This window comes from Pangasianodon hypophthalmus, chromosome 15 (assembly GCF_027358585.1).
Source record: "Pangasianodon hypophthalmus isolate fPanHyp1 chromosome 15, fPanHyp1.pri, whole genome shotgun sequence".
NCBI lineage: Eukaryota > Metazoa > Chordata > Actinopteri > Siluriformes > Pangasiidae > Pangasianodon > Pangasianodon hypophthalmus.
In genome coordinates, this window is record NC_069724.1 from 24,301,521 (window position 1) to 24,323,399 (window position 21,879).

Below are 21,879 nucleotides of genomic sequence, written 5' to 3' on the forward strand. Positions count from 1 at the left end.
AGGAAACATCATGAACACTTCCTGTTTGCTTTGAATTATCTTTTGTCTACTTCCTGGTTCCTCTAGCTCCGCCTTGTCCACGCCCACTCATTCATCGCCACCTAAATAACAATTCAAAACACTGAGTAAACATCGTGTAAAGCTGACGAACGTTTTTTTTTTTTTTTTAGGACAAGCACCTCGTAGTTTCTATCTAATAGAATTAAAATGTTATATTTTACTTTATCTGTTCTAGTAAAGTTGTAGGTTTATGTGTATAGTAAGATGCGTACATTCAACCATAAAATTGTGACACTTTCCTTTCTGATTTGTTCTTTGTCCTGTTTTTTAAAGATTTTTATGACTTTTCTGTTGCTGTTTTGTGTTTTGATGTGTTCAGTTTCAAGAAAAACACAATAAAATAGAAACATTGAATTGAATTGAAATATGTTGCGTTTAAGACTTTACACTCAACCTTCAGCTATATAACAATAATCATATTATCTTGTTAAAGAAGACCATGGTGTGTGTTGTGTCCTGTTTGCTGTTTCCTGTGCACGGATTTAGCGTGTATTTAAAGCTCTAATCCTTTAGTGAGGTCAGTGTGGGGAGGAATTACACTATAGATGATCTAAAAAGTGCATCTAGGGCCTTGTGTTTTTAATTACAGATAGAAATATAACCCACTGACGGTTAACTGTTTTTAAGCTAATGCCTTGTTTTTCACTAAATGTAAAGGATATACAGGAATCTGACTTAAAGATCCAACTATACACACACTCATCATGCTTCTCACACTCTTTACAACACAGCACAAATTAATACATGATCAAAACTACAGCATCCATTGCGCAATACAAGTCCTCTCATATTGCACAGAATAAAGCTGAAGTTCAGTAAGATTGAGCTATTTTGTTATCGTGTTAGTAATAATTACAACGATTTATTTACTGCAGCCTATATGACACCGTTCATGCATTTCAAGTGCACTGCAAAAATATTTGCAAGTGAAAATATCTTAAACAACGACGAATTTATCTAACATTTCTCATTCTAAGATTAAATTCTGGAGGTGTGTATCGATACTGGGAATCCATGGAACACAAGAAGAAAGTCACAGGATCAGAAGCGGTCAGAAATAAAGAAAGATCACAATCATTAACGGAAAAATCCTCCCTGAACAATGAGCATCTTAATCTTTATCATTAACGTGTGATCTTCAACAGGGTTCAAGATTCTTAGTTTGAATCTCTTTCTTTGACACGTTGGTCTATGTTCACTTTGGTTAACAGTTTTCTATGTTACCCACAATGCTTTTCAGCTACCTGCTATTTTCTGCCATTTTTCTGCAACCTCTTTGCATTTGAGCTCTGAAGTGGGAAACAAACATGGACGCCTCACTGTTCATTTTTGTTAGCAACAAGCTAGCCAGCTAACTGTGAAGAGTGATGTACATTTACTACATATTTATATATGTAGTTTCCTGTCGATACTGTGAGCGGCCATGTCGATTTGACGTCACTTGCTGAACTCAGGGTTCAGGAGATCATCCCGAGGTCCCAATTAGAAATTCCAAGTTGAGGGAGTTTCTTCTTACAACCTTTAGTCGAATACAGCATTATGTCTTGCTTCATCTCTACCTAAAGAGAGTGATGCAGCAGCACTTTAGTGTTTCAGTCTGTCCAGCTTTCTCACCTCCTCATCTGTACAATCTGCTCAAACAGATTAGCTTCTAAAGCTTCAGCTGTCATGCTAATATCACCGTCAATGCTGTGGTGCTCGTCATCTTGTAGATCGCTGAATAGCTGAGCCGAGTCTCTGCCAAAACTCATCGCAACTGCGTCGTATAGCTGCGTTGCTTTCTGGAACTTTCTTATCTTATCTTATCTTATCTTAAATGACCCTTTACCTCCTCTATGTTGTCAGAGCGAGCAGGACGAGAACATGATCCAGATGGCCGGAGACGACGTGGATGTCCCCGAGGAGCTGCTGAAGATGGTGGATGAGGATGCGACGGAGGAGGAGGAGAAGGACTCCATCCTGGGCCACATGCAGAACCTGCAGAACATGGACATGGAGCAGATCAAGGAGAAAGCCACGGCCACGTTTAACGAGATGAAGAGCAAGGCCGAGGAGAAGTGCTGCGTCATGTAACCGTCCTGACGAGACACGACACGCAGTGACGAGAGAGAGAGAGAGATGAAATTCATGATTATTAAATAACACAAGGAATTATTGCATGTAAAGCACCTGGTTGAATTTATGAACTTGATGATGAGCAGATGAGTTGAATCAGGTGTTTAATAAAAGAGTTCATTTATACTTGATCTATTTTTTTTAAATTGCACTTAAAACTATTATTAGTATTCATTACTAGTCACTTCACTACTTTATTCAATATTTTCACCATGGCTGTGTGTGATTATGTGTTAGTGTAACTTCTTCTGTGTGTGTTTATGAGAGAGTATGAATGCTTATAATGTGTCATAAGGTTTGCTTTATTGAAAATAATCAAAGGTTATATCTCTGTTTTTGTTTTTTTTATTGTAACTACACGCTAATTAAACTGGATGCTACTGTTCTATAGTCACTGTATTAAAAATGTTTGGTTTTATTTATGTTTATATTCATACACTCCTGGGCAAATATTAAGCTTTTAATGGTCTTAATAACAAATCATTGGTTAGAAAATTAGCAAGAATTAAACAAATGCTGCAGCTCTCTCGCTGCTCTATCAGTCCTGGTTCGTTTATGAGCTTGTTATCAGACCCTTGATGAGCTGCATCAGGTGCAGCACATAACCAAACAATGACTAATCTTTTAAGAAAAAAAAATCCCAGAAGATATTTTTGGAAAGTTTTGTACACCCAGACATGTGTTAGTCTGAATTCTATATCAAACATTTTAATCATTATCATGATTTTACTTTTGTGTACAAGAATACTATAGAAGTGAATTTCCCTGTTTCTAGCTTTTCCCCAAACGAACAGTTCACTGCAGCAAAAGGAAACCAGCGAATGGAGGCACAGGAGCTCTCAGGAGTGCTTCATTCAATTGTTTCATTCCTGCTCACTTTCTCACCAATGATTTGTTGTTAAGACCGTAAAAAGCGTAATATTTGCCATGCTGAGCTCAGCCCATTTTTTTTTGTCCAGGAGTATATTTATATGAATCACATTTGCATTGTAAAAGAAGATTATTGTGCTCCGTTTCCTCTTTTTCTATGTTCTGGTGGTAAAATAAACGGTTACAGTTTTTGTGTCTCACATTTTGAGGCTTATATGATACATGTTATGGCTGTAGAAAGAAAGAAAGAAAGAAATATGACATAAATTGTATATGTTCAGGGGAAAGAGACCCTTACAGAGTCATATGTGATCACGTAAAAAAAAAAACAAAAAAACTGATTGAAAGTGCAATGCAACGTGTTATTCCTGATCCTGCACACGTCAGCTCAAGTACACACACGTGACATCATGTGAATAATATGTGATAAATAACACCACATCTCCTACAAAAATTAAATCTGTAGAAAAATTAAATTAAAAAAAGGGAAAATTAATCTTGTCCCAAAATCACAAGTCTAAACACGTTTTTTTATGTGTGAAGTTTGTTTGAGTTTTCTGAAGGGAAATAAAAAAAAAAAAAACACATTTGCACATAATGTGAAATGTGAAAAAATAAAATCCACATGCATAAATTCCACATTTTATTTGATTATTTACATGTGAAGGGATTGGGTCAAAACACAAATTTCGAAATACAAAATATAAAATATGTTGCTGTAATGATGAAGACATTAAGGAGTAATAAACCTCTCAGAGATGTGATTTCGGGTTGGCAGTCGGGGTGGCGAGGCTCATTTGGAGGGCGGCAGGTGGCCCTGGTGTGTTTATTAGCACTAAATCCTCTAATTATTTGTAAATATGTTCTATAAAATGGCGTCTTGTCACCTGTTGAGACCTGAACAACGATCATGTCGTGAAATCTCTCCTTATCTGTAGCTTGTTAAGTGATAACTGGGACCATTAAAGGATCACTGAGGCATCAACATGTTTCTTACAGGGTTGAAGATCCAGGCGAATATTAGCCATTAATCAGTAAAGGATGCTAACTTTGGAAAACTTTGCGTCTCTTTCAACATCATGACAAACATTAAATTCTTGAAATTGATATTCTTTGCAGCTGTAATCTTAGTCACAGAGTTATTCAGCTGGATGAAGTCAAACAATGCAGACAAGATTTAAATCCTATAGCAAATAGTTGAAGGGACACACTTTTCTCTCGGCCATGCTGGTTTGATGATGAAACTTCCTGTTTGTCATGTGACTTCCTGTAATCTGGTAAATGAGTTAAATATATAATTATTATTACTTAAAATATCTTAATAAGGCAAATGAATGTTTTCACCCTTAAATGACACGTATAACAATCTGACCACGCAAAAATATTCAACATAATACTTTATTTTTATTATTATATTTGGAATGAAAAATGATTGTCAACAAGATGACAGAAGAGAAAACAGTCTGTTGGAGGGGGACACTAGGGTTATTGATATTTTATATAAAAAATATTTTAAACCATCTATTTTGTAATTTTATTATCTTTTAGTTTATAGATGTATTATTTTTTGTTCTATTCTGTGCATGCATTGTTTTAAAATTTATGGCACAATATAAAAAGGTATTGGCAAAAGGTACACTTTATGGACAATGGACAATTTATTAGAAATTCTATAAAAGTTCTTTAGCAGCTATGAAACTTTACTTGCTAACTGTTACCTCATAACTATGGGAATATAGTAAATAAGTAAACTCAGAGATGCTGAGCACAGATTAGGCTGGAGAAGAGGAAAATGTCCGTCTGTAAGGACTGGAAGCTCTCAGGAGGATCAATGACGCAAAAAAATCGTCGTGCGCAAAAATGTCACTGTATCAAATCCTCCACTTTTCCTGGCATCATTGTCTGTTTTTCCCTTTCACTGCTGAGAGTAAACACTGACAAGCTGAAGGAGTCTAATGGACCATTATGAGCTGGAATAAGGAAATCCAAACAGCTAGAATAAAGCAGGTTTTGTCCTGATAAGAGCTTTAATCCGCTTTAAGGCTGCGCGCTGCGGCTCTGCGCTTTTGTTCCGCAGTAATTCCGCGATTCTGCTCCAGATGGAGGAAGTTTCAATTCTTCCAATAAAGTGCACCTGAATCGCAGGTTACAGGAGTGTAACTAAACCCGTTATTAGGAGCTCGGAGGGGGGATTAGTGGCTTTCAGCTTCCTAATTAACGCCTTCATTAAGCGCTTATGATTGTCCTCTTAAACCGGGTTCCACACACACACACACACACACACACACACTGCAGATCTGCAATACAAGTCCAGCAGTGTGTGTCCGAAATGAAGTGTATTATGAGCTCCAGTCGGTGCAAAACTAATATATAGGTTATATATACAAATATATATATACCTTTATATAAACATATATATATACATACACACACACACACACACACACACACACACATATATATATATATATATATATATAGATATAGATATGTATTAGATTCTAAATTTTAAACATCCAGATCAGATGTTTATTTTAAATTACTTACAATTGCAAATGAAAATATGATAATGAATAGATAAATATCACTAATAAATAATAAATATCACTTACAAAACATTAAACAACATTATACCTGAATTTAAAAAAAAAAAAAAAAAGCTTCCAATGAGTTTATGAACAAAAAAAAATTAATGTTCAGGTCTAAAATATTTAAAGTTGATGAAATATACGAAATATATAAATTTTATTCAAATTATAACAATATATTAATGATGACGTAATGCAGTTTAGGACTGTTGCAGATGATTTCAAGGGTGAAAAAAATCATTAAAATATTTTTTAAAAAGTTTAAAAAAAAAAAAAGCTAAGGAGTTCATTGTAGATTTTTTTCTTACTTTTGAATTTTGTGTAGAAAATTTGTAAAGAAATATCAGAGACACTGAGACTGGAGATCAGTGCAGAGCGCGAGAGGATAATCAAGTCAGGATAATAATTCCTATTAATTTACAGTAGTGTTAAATAAGTGAGTGATGTGGAGGGGATTTATTTCTCTGCAGAAGTGTGGACTCTGTGCATGAAAGGGTTAATAAGAAGAGGATTAGACCTGCAGCCTGTTTCATTAAACCATAAACAAACCTTTTAAACTTTGAAACTAAAATTATTAACATTTCACTACTTAATGTAAAGTCAGAAATCTCTTTATTTTGACTGCTGTGTTGGTAATTTAAGTTAATACTGCTACAGCTGCACACACACACACACACACACACACACACACACACACACACAAACGACATGTTATTATCCATATGAGTAATATTCTGATATATATGTATATAATTATTATTATTATTATTATTTTAATCATGAAAAGAAGAGAGTGGATGTGAAGTCCATCATCTGTGGGTCTAAAATGAAGTGCATTGTGGGTTGAAAGAGCTAAAACAGCTGAAATAACAGTTTAAAGTAAAAAAAAATACAATAAAATAAAAGCTTAAGAAAAATGCTATTTAAAAAAGTAAAAGGTTAATTAGGTTTATGAACATTTTAAATGGTTTGCTCTAATCACAGTTTCTGGTTCTTCTTTATTTTTTGGCGTTTCATAGAAATGCTGATTTGTTTAAATGCATTTATTTGTATTTACTGAATATTCTATGTAATAATAATAATTATTATTATAGGACAATAGTATAATAATACTTTTTCATACATTAATCTAACTCATAATGTGCTCATATTTACTGTATAATATACAAATAATAATGATTGTGATTACATAACATACAATACAGTAATAGTAGTATATGTTATTTTATTGAATCTAATATTTGTATTATTATTACTATTATTATTATTATTATAACATATAATGTTTATTTTTGGAATAGAAGAGAATATATCAAAATGGAGCTGAACTGTTTTCTAGGAGTTTGTCATTGCTAATGTAGGAATTTATTTGAGAAATTTCGGGAAACTCGTGCACGAGGAGCGCAGCGCGTCAGTTGTGTCTTCTTCAGACACTAAAAGGATTAAATGCGCTCTGGCTGGGTAAACTGGGGTAGACTGGGGTAGACTGGGAGTAAACTGGGTTAAATTGGGGTAAACTGGGAGTAAACTGGGAGTAAACTGGGATAAACTGAGTTAAATTGGGGTAAACTGGAGGTAAACTGGGAGTAAACTGGGATAAACTGGGTTAAATTGGGGTAAACTGGGGTAAACTGGAGGTAAACTGGGTTAGGTTGGGGTAAACTGGGTTAAATTGGGGTAAACTGGGGTAAACTGGGTTAAATTGGGGTAAACTGGAGGTAAACTGGGTTAAATTGGGGTAAATTGGGGTAAACTGGAGGTACACTGGGTTAAATTGGGGTAAACTGGAGGTACACTGGGTTAAATTGGGGTAAACTGGGTTAAACTGGGTTAAACTGGGCGGGGGAATGATTTGATTGGGGTGGGGGGGTTGATGGGAGGAGCTGGGGAGAGAACAGAAGCCCCTGTTCCACCCTCTGACGTGTCCGGGGTGATGGAGGGAGAGAGGGATCCTGCTGAGGAGGTCGGATATAAAAAGCCAGGAGAGAAGAGAGAAAGGAGAAACACCTGACAGTGGAGTGAGTGGAGCAGATCTCCAAACACGGAGTCAGAGCCAGTTTACACCACTTTCCTGCTTCTCCATCTTTCAGCACATCCGGTGTGCACTCAGACTTCCCTTTTTGGTGGCCTGGACAAAAGAGGACTTTTTTTAAATTGTTTTTGTTTTGTTTACTTCCGGGTGTTAAAAATTCAATGCAGCTTGTGGGCTCAGGAATGATGGAGGAGCGACTTGTGGGAAATCAGAGCAGAGTTCACAGCATCGAGGCCATTTTAGGCTTCAGACAGGAGCAGAGCAGTGTGAAGAAGCAGAGGATGGACAGTAAGTGAGTTTCATTTCACTCCTGCACAGAGTCGAGGGCCAGCAAGCTTAAAAAATACAGCAAAAAAACATACAAATAAAAAACATTTTAAATGTGAGTGGGTCTGTAAGTGCGCTCTGTGGTGTGAAGCGATTTTATTACATTATTATTTTAACCCTTGTGTTCTGGTCTCCACTTAATAACAGAAAATATTCATTACAAAATAGAATAATAATTTAAAATACTACTACTACTAACAATAATAATAATAATAATAATAATAATAATAATAATAATTGAAGTGACCAATCTTAATGATTTTGGGAAACAGTAAAGACAGAAAAACTTCAGGAAAGTCTGTTAACGTGTGTGTGTGTGTGTGTGTGTGTGTGTGTGTGTGTGTGACAGAGTGAATTCAGTTTCAGGTTTGCTTTATTTGACTGATGTTTTGTTTTATTCTCGGAAAGACTCAGGATCTTTAGCAAAAGCACCAAAAAATAAATTTGTTCAGTAGAAAAAAAAAATGCTCCAAGCACAAAAAAGTTCCACTTTAAGTAAAAAAACAAAACAAAAAAAACGAACAATACACAATTATACACAATTTTTGACCCGAACAATACACTATTATTATTATTATTATTAATATTAAGTTTCTAATCTAAAACTTCATATCAAACATTAATAACTTTAACGAGTCTAGGTGCAATTGTAATAAAACCAGACAACAAAATGTTTTGACTTTTATATTTATTTCAACACCATGTGAGTCAAATGCACATATGTAAATGTATACTTAAAATTATTAAAAGTTTACATTAAAACATCGCCAAAACATTTTACATATATATATGAAACAAAGTGATACAGATACAAAAACAGCACAACTGTCAGTCAGGGAAAAAATAATTAATTAATTATTGGATTCATTAAATGATTAAGTGCTAAATGTTCATATTTAAGAGTGAAACACACACACACACACACACACACATATAAATCGACCATGTTTAAGACATTTTTCTTCTTCTTCTTCTTCTTCTTATTCTTATTATTATTATTACACAACCCTGATTCTAACCTGTCCGCGTGCCCCCAGGTGTCCGATGTGACGTCAGATCCGGCGCCCCGGTGAGCCCCGAGTTACCGGAAGGCGGCGACGGGAAGCTGTCAGACGAAGAGCGCGCGAAGAAGAAGCACAGGCGCAACCGGACCACGTTCACCACGTTCCAGCTGCACGAGCTCGAGAGAGCGTTCGAGAAATCGCGCTACCCGGATGCGTGCAGCCGAGAGGAGCTCGCGCTCAAGGTCAACCTGCCGGAAGTGCGCGTGCAGGTGAGGCAGAAGATGAGTGGATGGATGGAAAGAAAGAAAGAAATGGGGCAAAGATGATAGATAGATAGATAGATATAAAGAAATGGGACAAGAAAGAAAGAAAGAAATGGGGCAAGGATGAAAGAAAGAAAGAAAGAAATGAGGCAAGAATGATAGATAGATAGATAGATAGATAGATAGATAGATAGAAATGGGGCAAGAAAGAAAGAAAGAAATGGGGCAAGTATGAAAGAAAGAAAGAAAGAAATGAGGCAAGAATGATAGATAGATAGATAGATAGAAATGGGGCAAGAAAGAAAGAAAGAAATGGGGCAAGGATGATAGATAGATAGATAGATAGATAGATAGATAGATAGATATAAAGAAATGGGACAAGAAAGAAAGAAAGAAATGGGGCAAGGATGAAAGAAAGAAAGAAAGAAAGAAATGAGGCAAGAATGATAGATAGATAGATAGATAGATAGATAGATAGATAGAAATGGGGCAAGAAAGAAAGAAAGAAATGGGGTAAGGATGAAAGAAAGAAAGAAAGAAAGAAATGGGGCAAGGATGATAGATAGATAGATAGACAGATAGAAGTAAAGAAAGAAAGAGGCAAGGAAGACAGACACAGACAGATGGATGGATGGATGGATGGATAGAGAGATATACTGTGTATTTATAGAATGGTTAAAACCTTTGTATTATTTGATTTGAATAGATTTTTTTGTCATTCCTCTCCGTGTGCATTAAACCCCACGCCGCTGCCAGCGCTCTGAGTGGATGGAGTTATTTATGGTTATATTGGAGGCGTGCAGTAACCGGCGTGTAGTAACCGACGTGTAGTAACCGACGTGTAGTAACCGACGTGTAGTAACCGGCGTGCAGTAACCGACGTGCAGTAACCGGCGTGCAGTAACCGGCGTGCAGTAACCGGCGTGCAGTAACCGGCGTGCAGTAACCGACGTGCAGTAACCGGCGTGCAGTAACCGGCGTGTAGTAACTGACGTGCAGTAACCGGCGTGCAGTAACCGGCTTGTAGTAACCGGCGTGCAGTATCGGGTCGTAACGTGGTGTTTTTCTCGCAGGTCTGGTTCCAGAACCGTCGTGCTAAGTGGCGTCGTCAGGAGAAGCTGGAGTTGAGCTCCATCAGCCCCATCAAGCTGCAGGACTCGTCCGTGCTCTCCTTCCCCAGATCTCCTGCTCTCGAGCCCTGGATGGCGCCGCCGTGTGTCTCCTCCTCCACCTCTCCGCTGCACTCCTTCCCACCCTTCCTTACCTCTCCGTCCGGTTACGTTCCTCCATCTTTCCTCGGAACACCTGCAGTCGGTCACGCTCTTCCCCCAATCGGAGCGCCGTGTCCTCCTCCTCCTCCTCCTCCTCCTCCTCCACTTCCCTTCCACTGCTCAGGCTTCATGGACACGCTGTCTCTGGAGGACGCCGACCCTCGCAACTCCAGCATCGCCTCGCTCAGGATGAAGGCCAAGGAGCACATTCAGGCCATGGGGAAGAGCTGGTAGAGCCCACGGACCCCCCCCCCCGCGTGGGGAAAAATGGACTGGTCCAGGAACCGCAAATCAAATTCTGTGGACACTGTGAGAGAGAAGCAGGTGTGAAAAACACACATCTAAATCCCGGCACGAGGTCTCCGTGTACGTGAAGAAGCCCAGGAGTGGGACAGGAGAGACCGTGTGTTAGTGACGTGTGCCTGAGTCACGAAGGTCGCAACACACACACACACAGACACACGCACACACACACACACCAAACAAGCTACACAACAATTAATTAACAATTCATTTGTAAACATTTTTATAGCACCTTTTATACAAAGAAGCAACTCGATGAACTTCACATGAAGAATATGATATTCATAAGTGTATATTAATATTGTAAAAATATTAACATTATAATAATTTAATGTTAATTTGAATACATTAATATTATAATAATATGCATATAATTATGATATAATATTTGTAAGAATACATTAACTAAAAAGCAATAAGGAAAAATAAGAAAAAAAGATCCAACATAATCTGGCAATTCACACAACTCAACTTGGATGAAAAGCATTTTGGGCTCTAAAGAAGACTTCGAAGAAGACTTTAAGGTTCTGTGTGGAACCATAAAACAGAGAGTTTCTCCATCAGAACCCTTTTATGAAGCTAAAAATCCTTAAATTATCCAACAAACCCTTAAAGAACCATCAAAGAAACAATTTTTTTCTAAGAGTGAAGGTTAAAATATTTTTTTAAAAAAGTTCTTTGAGGGTTTTTTAGCTTTAGTTTTAGCTGCTCGGGCACATTTTCAGCCTCGTTCCTGTTCTTATGACACTGATTTTTCCCAATTTGTGAACATTAACACTAAAAAATAGAATTAAATGAGTAAATGAACTTAAAAGTAATACAATATGTAAAATATGAAATTTAAAAACATAAAAAAGAAGCAAAGTTAATAAAGTAATTAAAAAGGAAATAAACAAGCAAATATAAGAACATGGTGAATTAATCACAATTATAAACAAATAAACCAGATTATTTTTGCTTTTAAAGGCTATACTTGATGTTGAATTATCATGATTATATAAAAATATAATAAGCATTTAAGCATTTTAGGATTTTTCATCATGTATTAAAAAGAAAGTTGCCAAAAAGAGTTCTTTTAATGAAATAAGTCACATTTTTGTGTTTGATAAACTACTTTACTGTGACCTCTGCAAACGCAGGACAATCTATTTATTCTTCTCCTCGGATGCTGTGTGTAAACTGTGATTACAAATAAAACTTGTATTTTTATCAGAATGTAAATATAAAATGTTAATTAAATTTTTTTTTTTAGATATTTGAGTCTATTTTCTCTTTTCATTTCTGCATCATTAGTAGAATGAGTCAGTTTCAGTCTCAGAAATGTCACCGTTAAAGTTACACTTTGTGCAAAATAAACAAATAAATTAATAATAATAATAATAATAATAATAATAATAATTTCCTTAAGATTTGGTGTCTAGAGTCTGCTTCTTTAGTTGTTTCTACTGCCCTCTAGTGGTCGGTCTTAGGAAATAAAAAACAACACACACACACACACACACACACAGGCGTTTATAGTTTTCCTTTACCGCCCTCTAGCGGTCACATGTTCACCTGCAGCATTCATTTTCTCTACAGTTCCATCAATTTGGACACTTCTATAGATGTAAAGCAAATTATCAGGATTTTATTTTATTTATTTTGTATCTATCATCACTGTAGAATTAAGTTTATCCACTGGAGTCTCTAATTCACACAATGGAAAAACATGTGAAAGTGCATTTCATCACGTTATGCTGTGAAATTGATATATATACACACACACACACACACACACACACATATATATATATATATATATATATATACATACATATATATGAACAATTAACAGGTGAAAAGAAATGAATCATGTGAAATATAATATGTGAAGTGTGTAAACAAAAAAAAGAGCATTACTCCTTGATTATCAGCTTTTTGAACTAAACTCACAGTGAGAAAGCTGAAGAGTGACTCAGGAGGAGCAAACAGGATGTACTTAGAGCACCACATTTAAAAAAAACCTCCAGCTCTAATTAAAACATCACATTTTGGAAATGTGTCATGTTGAATTGGGCTCATTGCGATGACGGACAGCTGAGAGAATAATTACAGCTCCCTTAATGATGACGTTTCTCCAACTGACACATTATTTTTATTCATATTGTCCATTATTGAATAGAAATGAACAGGAAGTGACTGGCTGACAGATTGACTAGCGAAGACAGACATTAATAGAGAATGAAAACAGCAATAAAGCAATAAAGTGGACATTGCTTCACTATTGAGCTCTGCTTGAAGTCAAAATGACTCATTTTAAATGATTTTAACGTCATGAAGCTTTATGTGCTCGGATCAGTTTCCTTAGCAAGGATAAAAATGTTTCCGAGAAGAAAAACAACAACAAGGTGGTAGGTGTAAAACTCTCACTCTCATCCACTTTCTGCACGCGCTTTATCCTGGTCAGGATCATGATGGATCCAGAGTCTATCCTGGGAACACTGGGTGTGAGGCAGGAATACTCCCTGGACTACAGAAACTAACTTGTTTCATCGATGTTCCACAGTAAATGTAACTATAAATGGAAAAAAAATCACAAGAAATAATAATAATTGTTGTGAAATTGCTGTGGATTGAGAGGAATACATCACTTCAGGCTCTGCTGTTATTATAGGAACATACTCAACACCACAATGCTAACAATAACTCATCACATCGTTGATTATTTTCCCAAATGTTTAATTCCACCATATATTGTGACTCCTTTAATCCCTCGTCCATCTTTTTCAGGTTATAAATAGCTGAAATAATCATGAAAATCTCTAATACTGAGATCATACATTCTAAAACATTTACATTAACTGTAAGTGTTTAATAATGAGTATAATACTGCTCAGTTTTTCTGCAAATCAGTGTTTTTAATCACACTAGGTTTATTTCAGTAATCAGGGCTTTATTGAATACATTTGACGAAACATCAGTCACACAAACAGTTCAGAAGAACATAATTATATACGTAGGCCTATAAAACAATGGCATACAATTAGATTAATTTACAAAAAAATAGAAGTTATTTGTGAGCTGATGCGGTGCAGAACGAACAGACAGTGAGATTTAGTGTTTATTTTCTAACAGAGTCGACTGTGACGCAGCGCCGTCGTTTCTCAGCTGCTTCCAACTGCAGAATCTCTGACTGAAGATCAGACGTGACGCTTGTCTTCAGCTGGCGTCTGCGTCTCTCGTGTTTAGCGCCAGTAACAAAAACCTCGCTGCCTGGATTGAGAAAAATAAATATTACGTACGAGTTGTTATTATTAATAATAATTTCTTTACTGAATCATGATTCTGTATATGTGCTGACAAAACGTTTCTTTTTTAATATCACAATGATGTCTTTAATTTTCATTATGAAAAAATAGTATTTTTCTATTTAACTGGAAACGAACCTCGGTAGAGTCACGAGATTTGTCGTATGTGACGTTTGTGTAGATTCAAATGCATTTTGGATCTAAAGCACCTCATCATAGGACCTGGTTTTTTCACTCGCTAGCTAACTCATCTGAAGATTGACCACAAGGGGGAGCACTTATCATAGAGTTACTATATATAGAGTTAGCTTTTGTACTGAAATGAACAACATAGCTAGTCATGATTTGATCGTTAGCTAGCTAAACATACATGGGAACGACTTCTGTGAATTAATCCAAAATAAGGACCTTGATATTGCCTACGTTGCCGAATGCAGAAGGAAACGGAGGAGTGATGATGGTATTTTGATAACACAATGTATAGAGCTACATATCAGCTATATTCTGCTAATTAAGTGTTAAGAGCTCCCCCTTGTGGTTAATCTTCAGACTGCTAGAAGTGATTAAATGAGCGAATGTCACATTCAATAAATCTTGTGACCCTTCCGAGGTTCCATTTCAATTAAGATTATTATCTTTTCATTTAAAAAGTCACTCCTGTAATTAAAATATTCAAGCTAACATGCAGCATTTTGCATTTAATTGACTGTTAGCACATGTCTAGTGTGTGTCTGCTTTTTATTTTGCTCCTATACATTAGACAAAATTATTGATGTTTGTGTTTTACATAAAATATCACAATTTATCAAATAATCGCTCATCAAGATTTGCATAATATGGGAATTTTCTTATATACATAAGACCCCACCTGGTTGATCTCCCTCTCTTTTGCCAGCTGCTCTTCCCATCGTCTCCTCAGCTCCATCAAACGCTCTCGTCTTTCCCTCTCGTCTTCTGTCTCTCTCTCTGGTCCAGCCAGAGACTTGATGAGAGCCTTCAGCAGGCTGGACGGCTGCATGTGTGTGTCGGCTTCTGCCGTGATTAAATAAGCCTGAGCATCGACGTCATGGTTGTCCGAGCCCAGCGTCTCGTCTACGCTCTTCTTACCCATCAGGTGTCCTGTGGACAATGACCAGGAACTGTTAGAGGACACAAAACATGTCCACTAAAGCTTTAAAGACTGGAAGGAGCAGGGGTTGTTTGTAGACCACACCCTAGTGGGCGTGTCTTGGGGTTGAATAGCACAATTTTTGCTCTGTTGTTCATCACTTTGTCAGAGTTTTTAAAGTCAAACATTTTTATATCATCAGCTGTATAGTAGAAATAGTTTTTCTATTTCATTCATACGTCTCTGTCTTTTTGAAATCTTTGCTATAGTTTAATAAATTTAGCATGAGTTTTTTTTTTTTTTAATAGTAGCTTTTTGGTGTGGATACTGATGAATGAAAGCAGTGTTGCTAGGCAACCAGAAAACATTATAAGTGAGTGAGTGAGTGTAAACCAGTTTACACTAGCTATTGACCGAGATTAATGTCTTAGCTAGTTAGCATATAGCATATATAGTCGTTACTTCTTTTTGATAAAGATAATGCAAAGGCAAATGACACAAACATGTCAGGAATATCGACATTTCTCGGAGTTATGTCGGTAAATTCCTCAGAAAAGACCCAGATGATACTGGAATTACAGTTAGCATTGAGCGCTAACTGAACTTCCAGTAGTTCTGCCATATTGAGGAAGATCAATATTCGGACCTCAGCATGATTGATGTCTGTGATGAATACACAAAGAAAAAACATCTTAAATGTGTTTACAATCTTGGCGTTCCTCAGTACAACAGAACACCTGGAAGCTGGATCAGCGCTCAATGCTAAGTGCAATTCCAGAGTAATTTTAATCATACAGAATCTTTTTTATTAAAAATCTGAGAGAAATGTTGATATCCCTGGCACATCTGTTTCATTTGCCTTTACATTATCTGTATCAAAAGTATTACATGCTAGCTAGATAAGTAATACATGCTAGCTAGATAAGATATTAACCTCAGTCATTAGCTAGTTTGTGCTAGTGGACGCTCGCTCGCAGTGGTTTTCCGTTGCCGAGCAACATATTTCTCATGATTTAATCTGCTTTAATGGCGAGAATACACTATCCACACCATAAAGCTACTATTTTAATAATGGCTGAGGGTTTAAAATCCTAGAATTAAAAAAAAGCTTCATATGGAAACAGAAAACCTGGAAAACATTCAACAGGACAAAAATGATCAACTGAATGAATGTTTATTCCTGATACTAGATGTTAAAGCCTCTAATGAGTGTTTATAAAGACTTTATCTTGTAATTTAACCTCTTAAATGCCTTGAGCACTATTGACCATCATTAGCCCAGAGGACAAAGATCAACATTTAATTAGCGTAGTTATTTAGCCATGCCATTTAATTAAAGCAAACCTGTCATTGGAAATAAAGAGTGCACGCACTTCGTTAAGCGTTTCTTTAAAAAAAATCAGTGATGTCACTGTGACTGTGTCTAACTGCCACTTTACATCATCAATAAGCACAATAAGTACTTTACAGTAACGAGAGCAAAAAAGCAAAACAAGACACTTCAATCTCCTCCTGCGGCTCTTCGATGGAAACACACGGTAATGTGGCTTTTGTGTTTGTGCTTGAGGAGGTTGTTATAAGCACAAGTGGCTGACTGAACAGAAAAGAGAGACGATAATCAGCTGCTGCTGCAGTTTGATATTAAACCATGAATGAAAGCCACACAGAAGCTCTCAGAGGTTTTAAAGGTAAAGCCAAAAGAAATAAAAGGTCAAACAAAAAGAGGATCAATTCAAATAAAGTTTCAGAAGATAAAACAAGCTTAAAGCAATGAAAATTATTATTATTATTATTATTATTATTATTGTTGTTGTTGTTGTTGTTGTTGTTATACAATTTTTTGCTACAAATTCCAAGAAATTATTCCACACCTTCTAATCAATCAGAATTAAACATTCAATATCACAGTAGTACAAAAGAAAATTAAATATTATTCCAATTAAACATTTGAAACAATGCATTTCTCATGATAATGACTTCCATTCTAAGAAATATCACAATGCAAACTTCATTAAAAACTAAATGATTATTGGTGCATGCTAAACTATAAACTATGCAACATGAAAAGTTCATACAAAAAAATCTATACATAATGTATAGAGGTTAAAAGAAAGATGAAAGGTGTGTATTTTGGGTCTGCTCATTTTACAGAAATGTATTAATGTGCATAAATATTATAAACCTCACACATTATTGCATTCTTCCTTCTCTGTTGTCTGTTAAAGGTGTTAAAGGAGAGAAATAAGGTTTAATAAGAACAAGGTGAATAAGGTGAACCTAATAAACTGAAAAATGTATATATTAGGAATGAAACACTTAGGGCCATGCTGTTAAAGGAAAATCATCAACGACAGGGTGGTGTGATACGCATTAACCGTCTCGAGAAATACAAATCACACCGTCCTCTTTTCCTGAAGACTTTCCCGTGTCAGGAAAGCAAGAACTTAATATGATTCGAAGTACCTGCTTTCTAAAGCTTTCTCTTTTTGTTTAATGTAGTAAAGTAGTGATAATAATAAAAATCATATTAATGAATGATCATCCTTTATGCGTCATCTCCATTTCAAAAATACAATCATCTCATTTCCGTGACGACCTTAAACATGACATCATCGCTTTGTCACACACATCATAGTCACTCAACATGGATGTGGAGAAAAAAAGTGAAAAAACTAAAGGCAGCTGACTTTGTTGTCATTTCTTAAATAAGTTCGCAAAAGTGACGGTGCAGAACAAGTTGCTTAAAAACAGCATGTGGGGCGTCATTTCTGTTTCTGGAACTTGTTGGCTTATCGCTTTACAAAATAAAAAAAAAAAACATTTATTAGATTTCTAATGGACACCAAACTGCCACAGACGAGCAACAAGTCAGGAGTGAGTCACATGACTGCATTCTGGAGTAATCTGGATAATTAAGCAAGCTAAGAAAGTTTTTTTTAATTGATATTAGATATTTGTGTTGTTATATTTACGTTACGTTATTTAAATGACATGATGTTCAAGTTAGAGTCTTGATAACATTGGTACTAAATGGCAAATTTACAAAAAAGGCCTATTACCAATTAATAACCAATCAAGCAAATTTAGACACGCAAAACCCAAATGTTTTTTTTCCTTGAAGTAACTACGTTAGAAACATTCAGTATGAGCACTATAGCACCATTAGTTGCTACTGTTAGGCGATAATGCAGACACTGTCATGTACGCTGCATCATAATCAATGCTTTCAGTAGCAGCTTCTGCTCATGAAATGAAGATGACGTAATGTGTTTCTCTTAATGTGCGTCCATTTCTGGACACAGCTCTGAGTAACGTGTTTGGTGTGAGTTTGAGTGCATATTGTGAAGCTTAACAGTCCCCTCATGAACAGTTAACTGACTTCTAGGTCCTTCTTAGTGTAATACCTTACAATATACAATATAACAATATACAAGATATGTAATACAATATGTAAATTCGTTCTTTAATTATATTACCCATACACATATCCTTAATGCTTCTGCAATTGCCCTCACCTTGCACATAGCTGTATTATATCACATTATGTCACATCTGTACATATATCTATTCCGTTTAAGCCTATTGTCCCAGAGTATATGTATATATATATATATATATATATATATATATATTATTATTATTATTATTATTATATTATATGTTTTGCTATCTTATTGGTATGAGTGTTCTGAAAGCTTCTTTCACTACGCTATTGCACCCCAGGACTATGTGATGGCATTCAACACTACCGTATGACATGAAGCGTTTGGAATACCGTTACTCTTGCATCTGTATGTTCCAGGGTCTTTTCCCTCCCTGTTCACGTACTGGATGACCTGTCGCTTTGTACCTCATATATTACAAATCAAGCCCTGATAAGAGCATCAATAAAAATCATCTCTCTCTCTCTCTCTCTCTCTCACTCTCTCTGTACTTTCTCTGTGCTGTGGCTCGTCTCACACTTATTTCCCGAAAGATTTCCGCTTCCCAAAACCAGTTTATTCCCAAATCTCACCCTTGTTTCTGCTCCTGTAATCATAACAGCTGTCCTGTTGCTCATCCCGGGACTCTTATTCACAATCTGCTCACACTCAATACTGTTTGTCTCTTGTTTACTCTTCTACACCCGTATACTGTAATGATTTAAAATCTCACTATCTGGTGTCACTCAGAAGAAGACAGGTTCCCTTTTGAGTCAAGGTTTCTTCAGACTTTACTGTATTAAAAAAATGAACTGAATCAAGACTGCTTGAATAAAAATGTTAAATAAACATCTCCTTACGGAAACAGTCAATGTTCACACTTGCTTTTTTTAAAAAAAATCTATTTACTATAGTTCATGTGGAGCATCCACTATTTCTAGATTGGCTTTAAGAGTTTTTCTGTGCAACCTTCAAAGTTAAAAGTTAATTCTGTACTATTAAAGTTGATTCAATACTTTAAAAACTAAATATGGCATAATCTTGGTATAAAATGCATGATCACCATGCCAGTGTGAACATGCATTAAGTGGATTTGCATTATTAACACACTTTTTTTTTGCATTATTAACACACTGCTATTTCTTTATATTAGGTAAAGAAAGACATCCTACTCACCCACAGCCCAGTGGTTTCCACGTGCATACACTAATTTGCCGCTTTGCGCTTCATGATGCAGCTGAGCGTCACAACTGAGGAAAAACAGCAACACAGACAACACCGACATCACGAGTCTGTATCTCCACAGGATGCACATGGTGATGAAGAGATGCCTGGACTTCTACTACTCCTTCTGTGCAGTGCCGTGGAGCGTGTGTGAGTATGTGTGCGTGTGTGTGTGTGTGTGTGCGTGAGTGTGTGAGGGTGTGTGTGGAAATCAGCATATTTATACCAGAGCAGGACACAAAGCAGGTGAGCAGCCTGGAAGCCTAATGACGTCCGGATGAGCGACATGTCAATCAACGCAAAAACAGCATTCAACATTCATGGCAAAATGTCAAAGGCTTAATATGGTGATTAATATCATCAAGGCCAGTCCTGCCCCCGCCACCCATCCCTCTGCCATCAAACCCCCACCATCACCCTGATGACCAAAGAACCTTTTATACTGATGGAACTGATACATGTTCAGGTTTTTCAGGTTTTTCATTCCACAATCTACAAAATTTATCACTGTTCCCTTTCCAGTGTCCCTTATTTTTTTGTTTTCTTGTTTTTCTTGTGTTCACAATTTCCTTCTTTCTTGGTTTTACAAGCGCTTGCTTGTTTTCTTGTTCCTTTCTTGCCAATGTCACAATGTCCTAATTTCCTTCTTTCCTAGTCACCACCAAAAGTCACATAATTAGTTAAATGGAGTCATTCTGTGTGTAATTAAAGTGTCACATGATCACGGTATAAATACACCTGTTCCTCAAAGAACCCACAGTTTGTTACCTAAACACACATCATCATAAAAAGACCAAGGAGTGATCAAAACAAGTCCAGGACTTGTTCTGGAAAGGTATTATTTGGACACTGTATATAAAAAATTTATCCCAGACTTTAAATGTCCTGTGAAGTGTCATTAAATCCATTTTTTAAAAGAATGGAAAGAATATGGCACAACTGTGACAAGAGGAAGCCGTCCATCAAAAGTCATTGAATGTGTAAAGAGGATCTTAGCCATAGAAGCAACCAAGAGAGCAAGGACAACCATGAAGAAGCTGGAGAGATCCATAACCATAGCCCTGGTAATCCACAAAGCCAGGCTTTATGGAGAAGTTTGGGAAAATGCATGTGTGGAAAGGTTCTCTGGTCTGATGAGACCACAACTGACCAAAAAAATGTACACCTTGGGACACAAAGTGGCCAGAAACCCAACATCACCCTGAGAACAGCATCCTCACTGTGAAGCACGGTGGTGGTAGCATCATGTTGTGGGGATGCGTTTAATCAGCAGGGACTGGGAAACTGGTCAGGGTTGAAGGTGTGATGGTTTAAGCCAAATACTGGGCATTCCTAGAAGAAAAATCTGTTCCAGTCTGCAAGAGACTTGAAACTGGGGGCTTAGCTTCATCTTCCAACAGGACCATGACCCTAAATGTACCACCACAGCTACAGTGGATGTGTTAGAGTGACCCAGAAAAACCCCAGACCTTAATCTAATTGAGAGTTGGTGGCACGTGTGATGTGTATGTGTGTATGTCTGAATGTGATTTCTCTGTAAGGACGGGCCTTTCAGAAACACAAATGAGAATATAATACTTTAAGGTTATAGTGGAAACATTTAAGGTTCTCCTAACATCTTGCGCTCTTTTATATCTCCAAACCTTAAAACTCATCATCCAGAAAACAGTGAAAAGTGAAATCACAAGATAATACACCGTTATAATATATACCTAATCCAGGTATTCCCAAACCAGGGGTCAGGTTGCATCCGACTCCAATCCCTGACACCAGGGAGGGTGAAGGTTAACATGTGCTTCCTCTGAGACACATGAAGCAAACCAACTGCATGTTCTCGAGGTGCTGCATCTGCTGCGTCAGAGGGCAGCAGAAGAAAATACTATCTGCCCTCTTCCACATACCTGAGCTCACAGACGCACATGATTGGCTAGTGTCACTGTAATTAACAGAGAGAGTATGCCCCTCCCACCCAGACAGCACGGCCAATTTTGCCATAAAACATCAC

General features: G+C 36.6%; 3 protein-coding genes across 3 annotated transcripts in view; 2 read left to right on the top strand and 1 right to left on the bottom strand.

The window, feature by feature from the left end:
* Positions 1 to 3,469, top strand: part of cplx4a (complexin 4a) — a 4,939-nt gene extending 1,470 nt beyond the window's left edge. Inside the window, exon 3 of the mRNA XM_026929197.3 lies at positions 1,906 to 3,469. Coding sequence (XP_026784998.3) covers positions 1,906 to 2,133 — 228 coding nt within the window. The 3' untranslated portion in view covers positions 2,134 to 3,469. The remainder of the gene's footprint in view (positions 1 to 1,905) is intronic.
* A 4,178-nt stretch (positions 3,470 to 7,647) lies between these two features.
* Positions 7,648 to 12,154, top strand: rx3 (retinal homeobox gene 3). Its single transcript, XM_034311366.2, has 3 exons — positions 7,648 to 7,953; positions 9,030 to 9,265; positions 10,333 to 12,154. Exons 1-3 carry the CDS (start codon positions 7,827 to 7,829, stop codon positions 10,762 to 10,764), a joined length of 795 nt encoding a protein of 264 aa, XP_034167257.1. The 5' UTR covers positions 7,648 to 7,826; the 3' UTR covers positions 10,765 to 12,154.
* A 1,610-nt stretch (positions 12,155 to 13,764) lies between these two features.
* On the bottom strand, positions 13,765 to 20,051 carry grp (gastrin-releasing peptide). The gene is made up of 3 exons (XM_026929314.3): positions 19,827 to 20,051; positions 14,989 to 15,239; positions 13,765 to 14,085 (listed from the first exon to the last, which is right to left on the bottom strand). The coding sequence occupies exons 1-3, from the start codon at positions 19,963 to 19,965 to the stop codon at positions 14,032 to 14,034; spliced, it is 444 nt and encodes a 147-aa protein (XP_026785115.2). The 5' UTR covers positions 19,966 to 20,051; the 3' UTR covers positions 13,765 to 14,031.
* Positions 20,052 to 21,879: the final 1,828 nt, after the last annotated feature.

What these genes read in the sequence shown, in the direction of transcription:
- rx3 (XM_034311366.2), top strand. Translation starts at nt 7,827, where the DNA reads ATGCAGCTTGTGGGCTCAGGAATGATGGAGGAGCGACTTGTGGGAAAT. An exon ending in GAAGAAGCAGAGGATGGACA is followed by an intron (nt 7,954 to 9,029) that starts GTAAGTGAGTTT and finishes GCGTGCCCCCAG; the next exon opens with GTGTCCGATGTGACGTCAGA. An exon ending in TGCCGGAAGTGCGCGTGCAG is followed by an intron (nt 9,266 to 10,332) that starts GTGAGGCAGAAG and finishes TTTTTCTCGCAG; the next exon opens with GTCTGGTTCCAGAACCGTCG.
- grp (XM_026929314.3), bottom strand. Translation starts at nt 19,965, where the DNA reads ATGTGCATCCTGTGGAGATACAGACTCGTGATGTCGGTGTTGTCTGTG. An exon ending in TGGAAACCACTGGGCTGTGG is followed by an intron (nt 15,240 to 19,826) that starts GTGAGTAGGATG and finishes CATTGTCCACAG; the next exon opens with GACACCTGATGGGTAAGAAG. An exon ending in AAGAGAGGGAGATCAACCAG is followed by an intron (nt 14,086 to 14,988) that starts GTGGGGTCTTAT and finishes TTCTCAATCCAG; the next exon opens with GCAGCGAGGTTTTTGTTACT.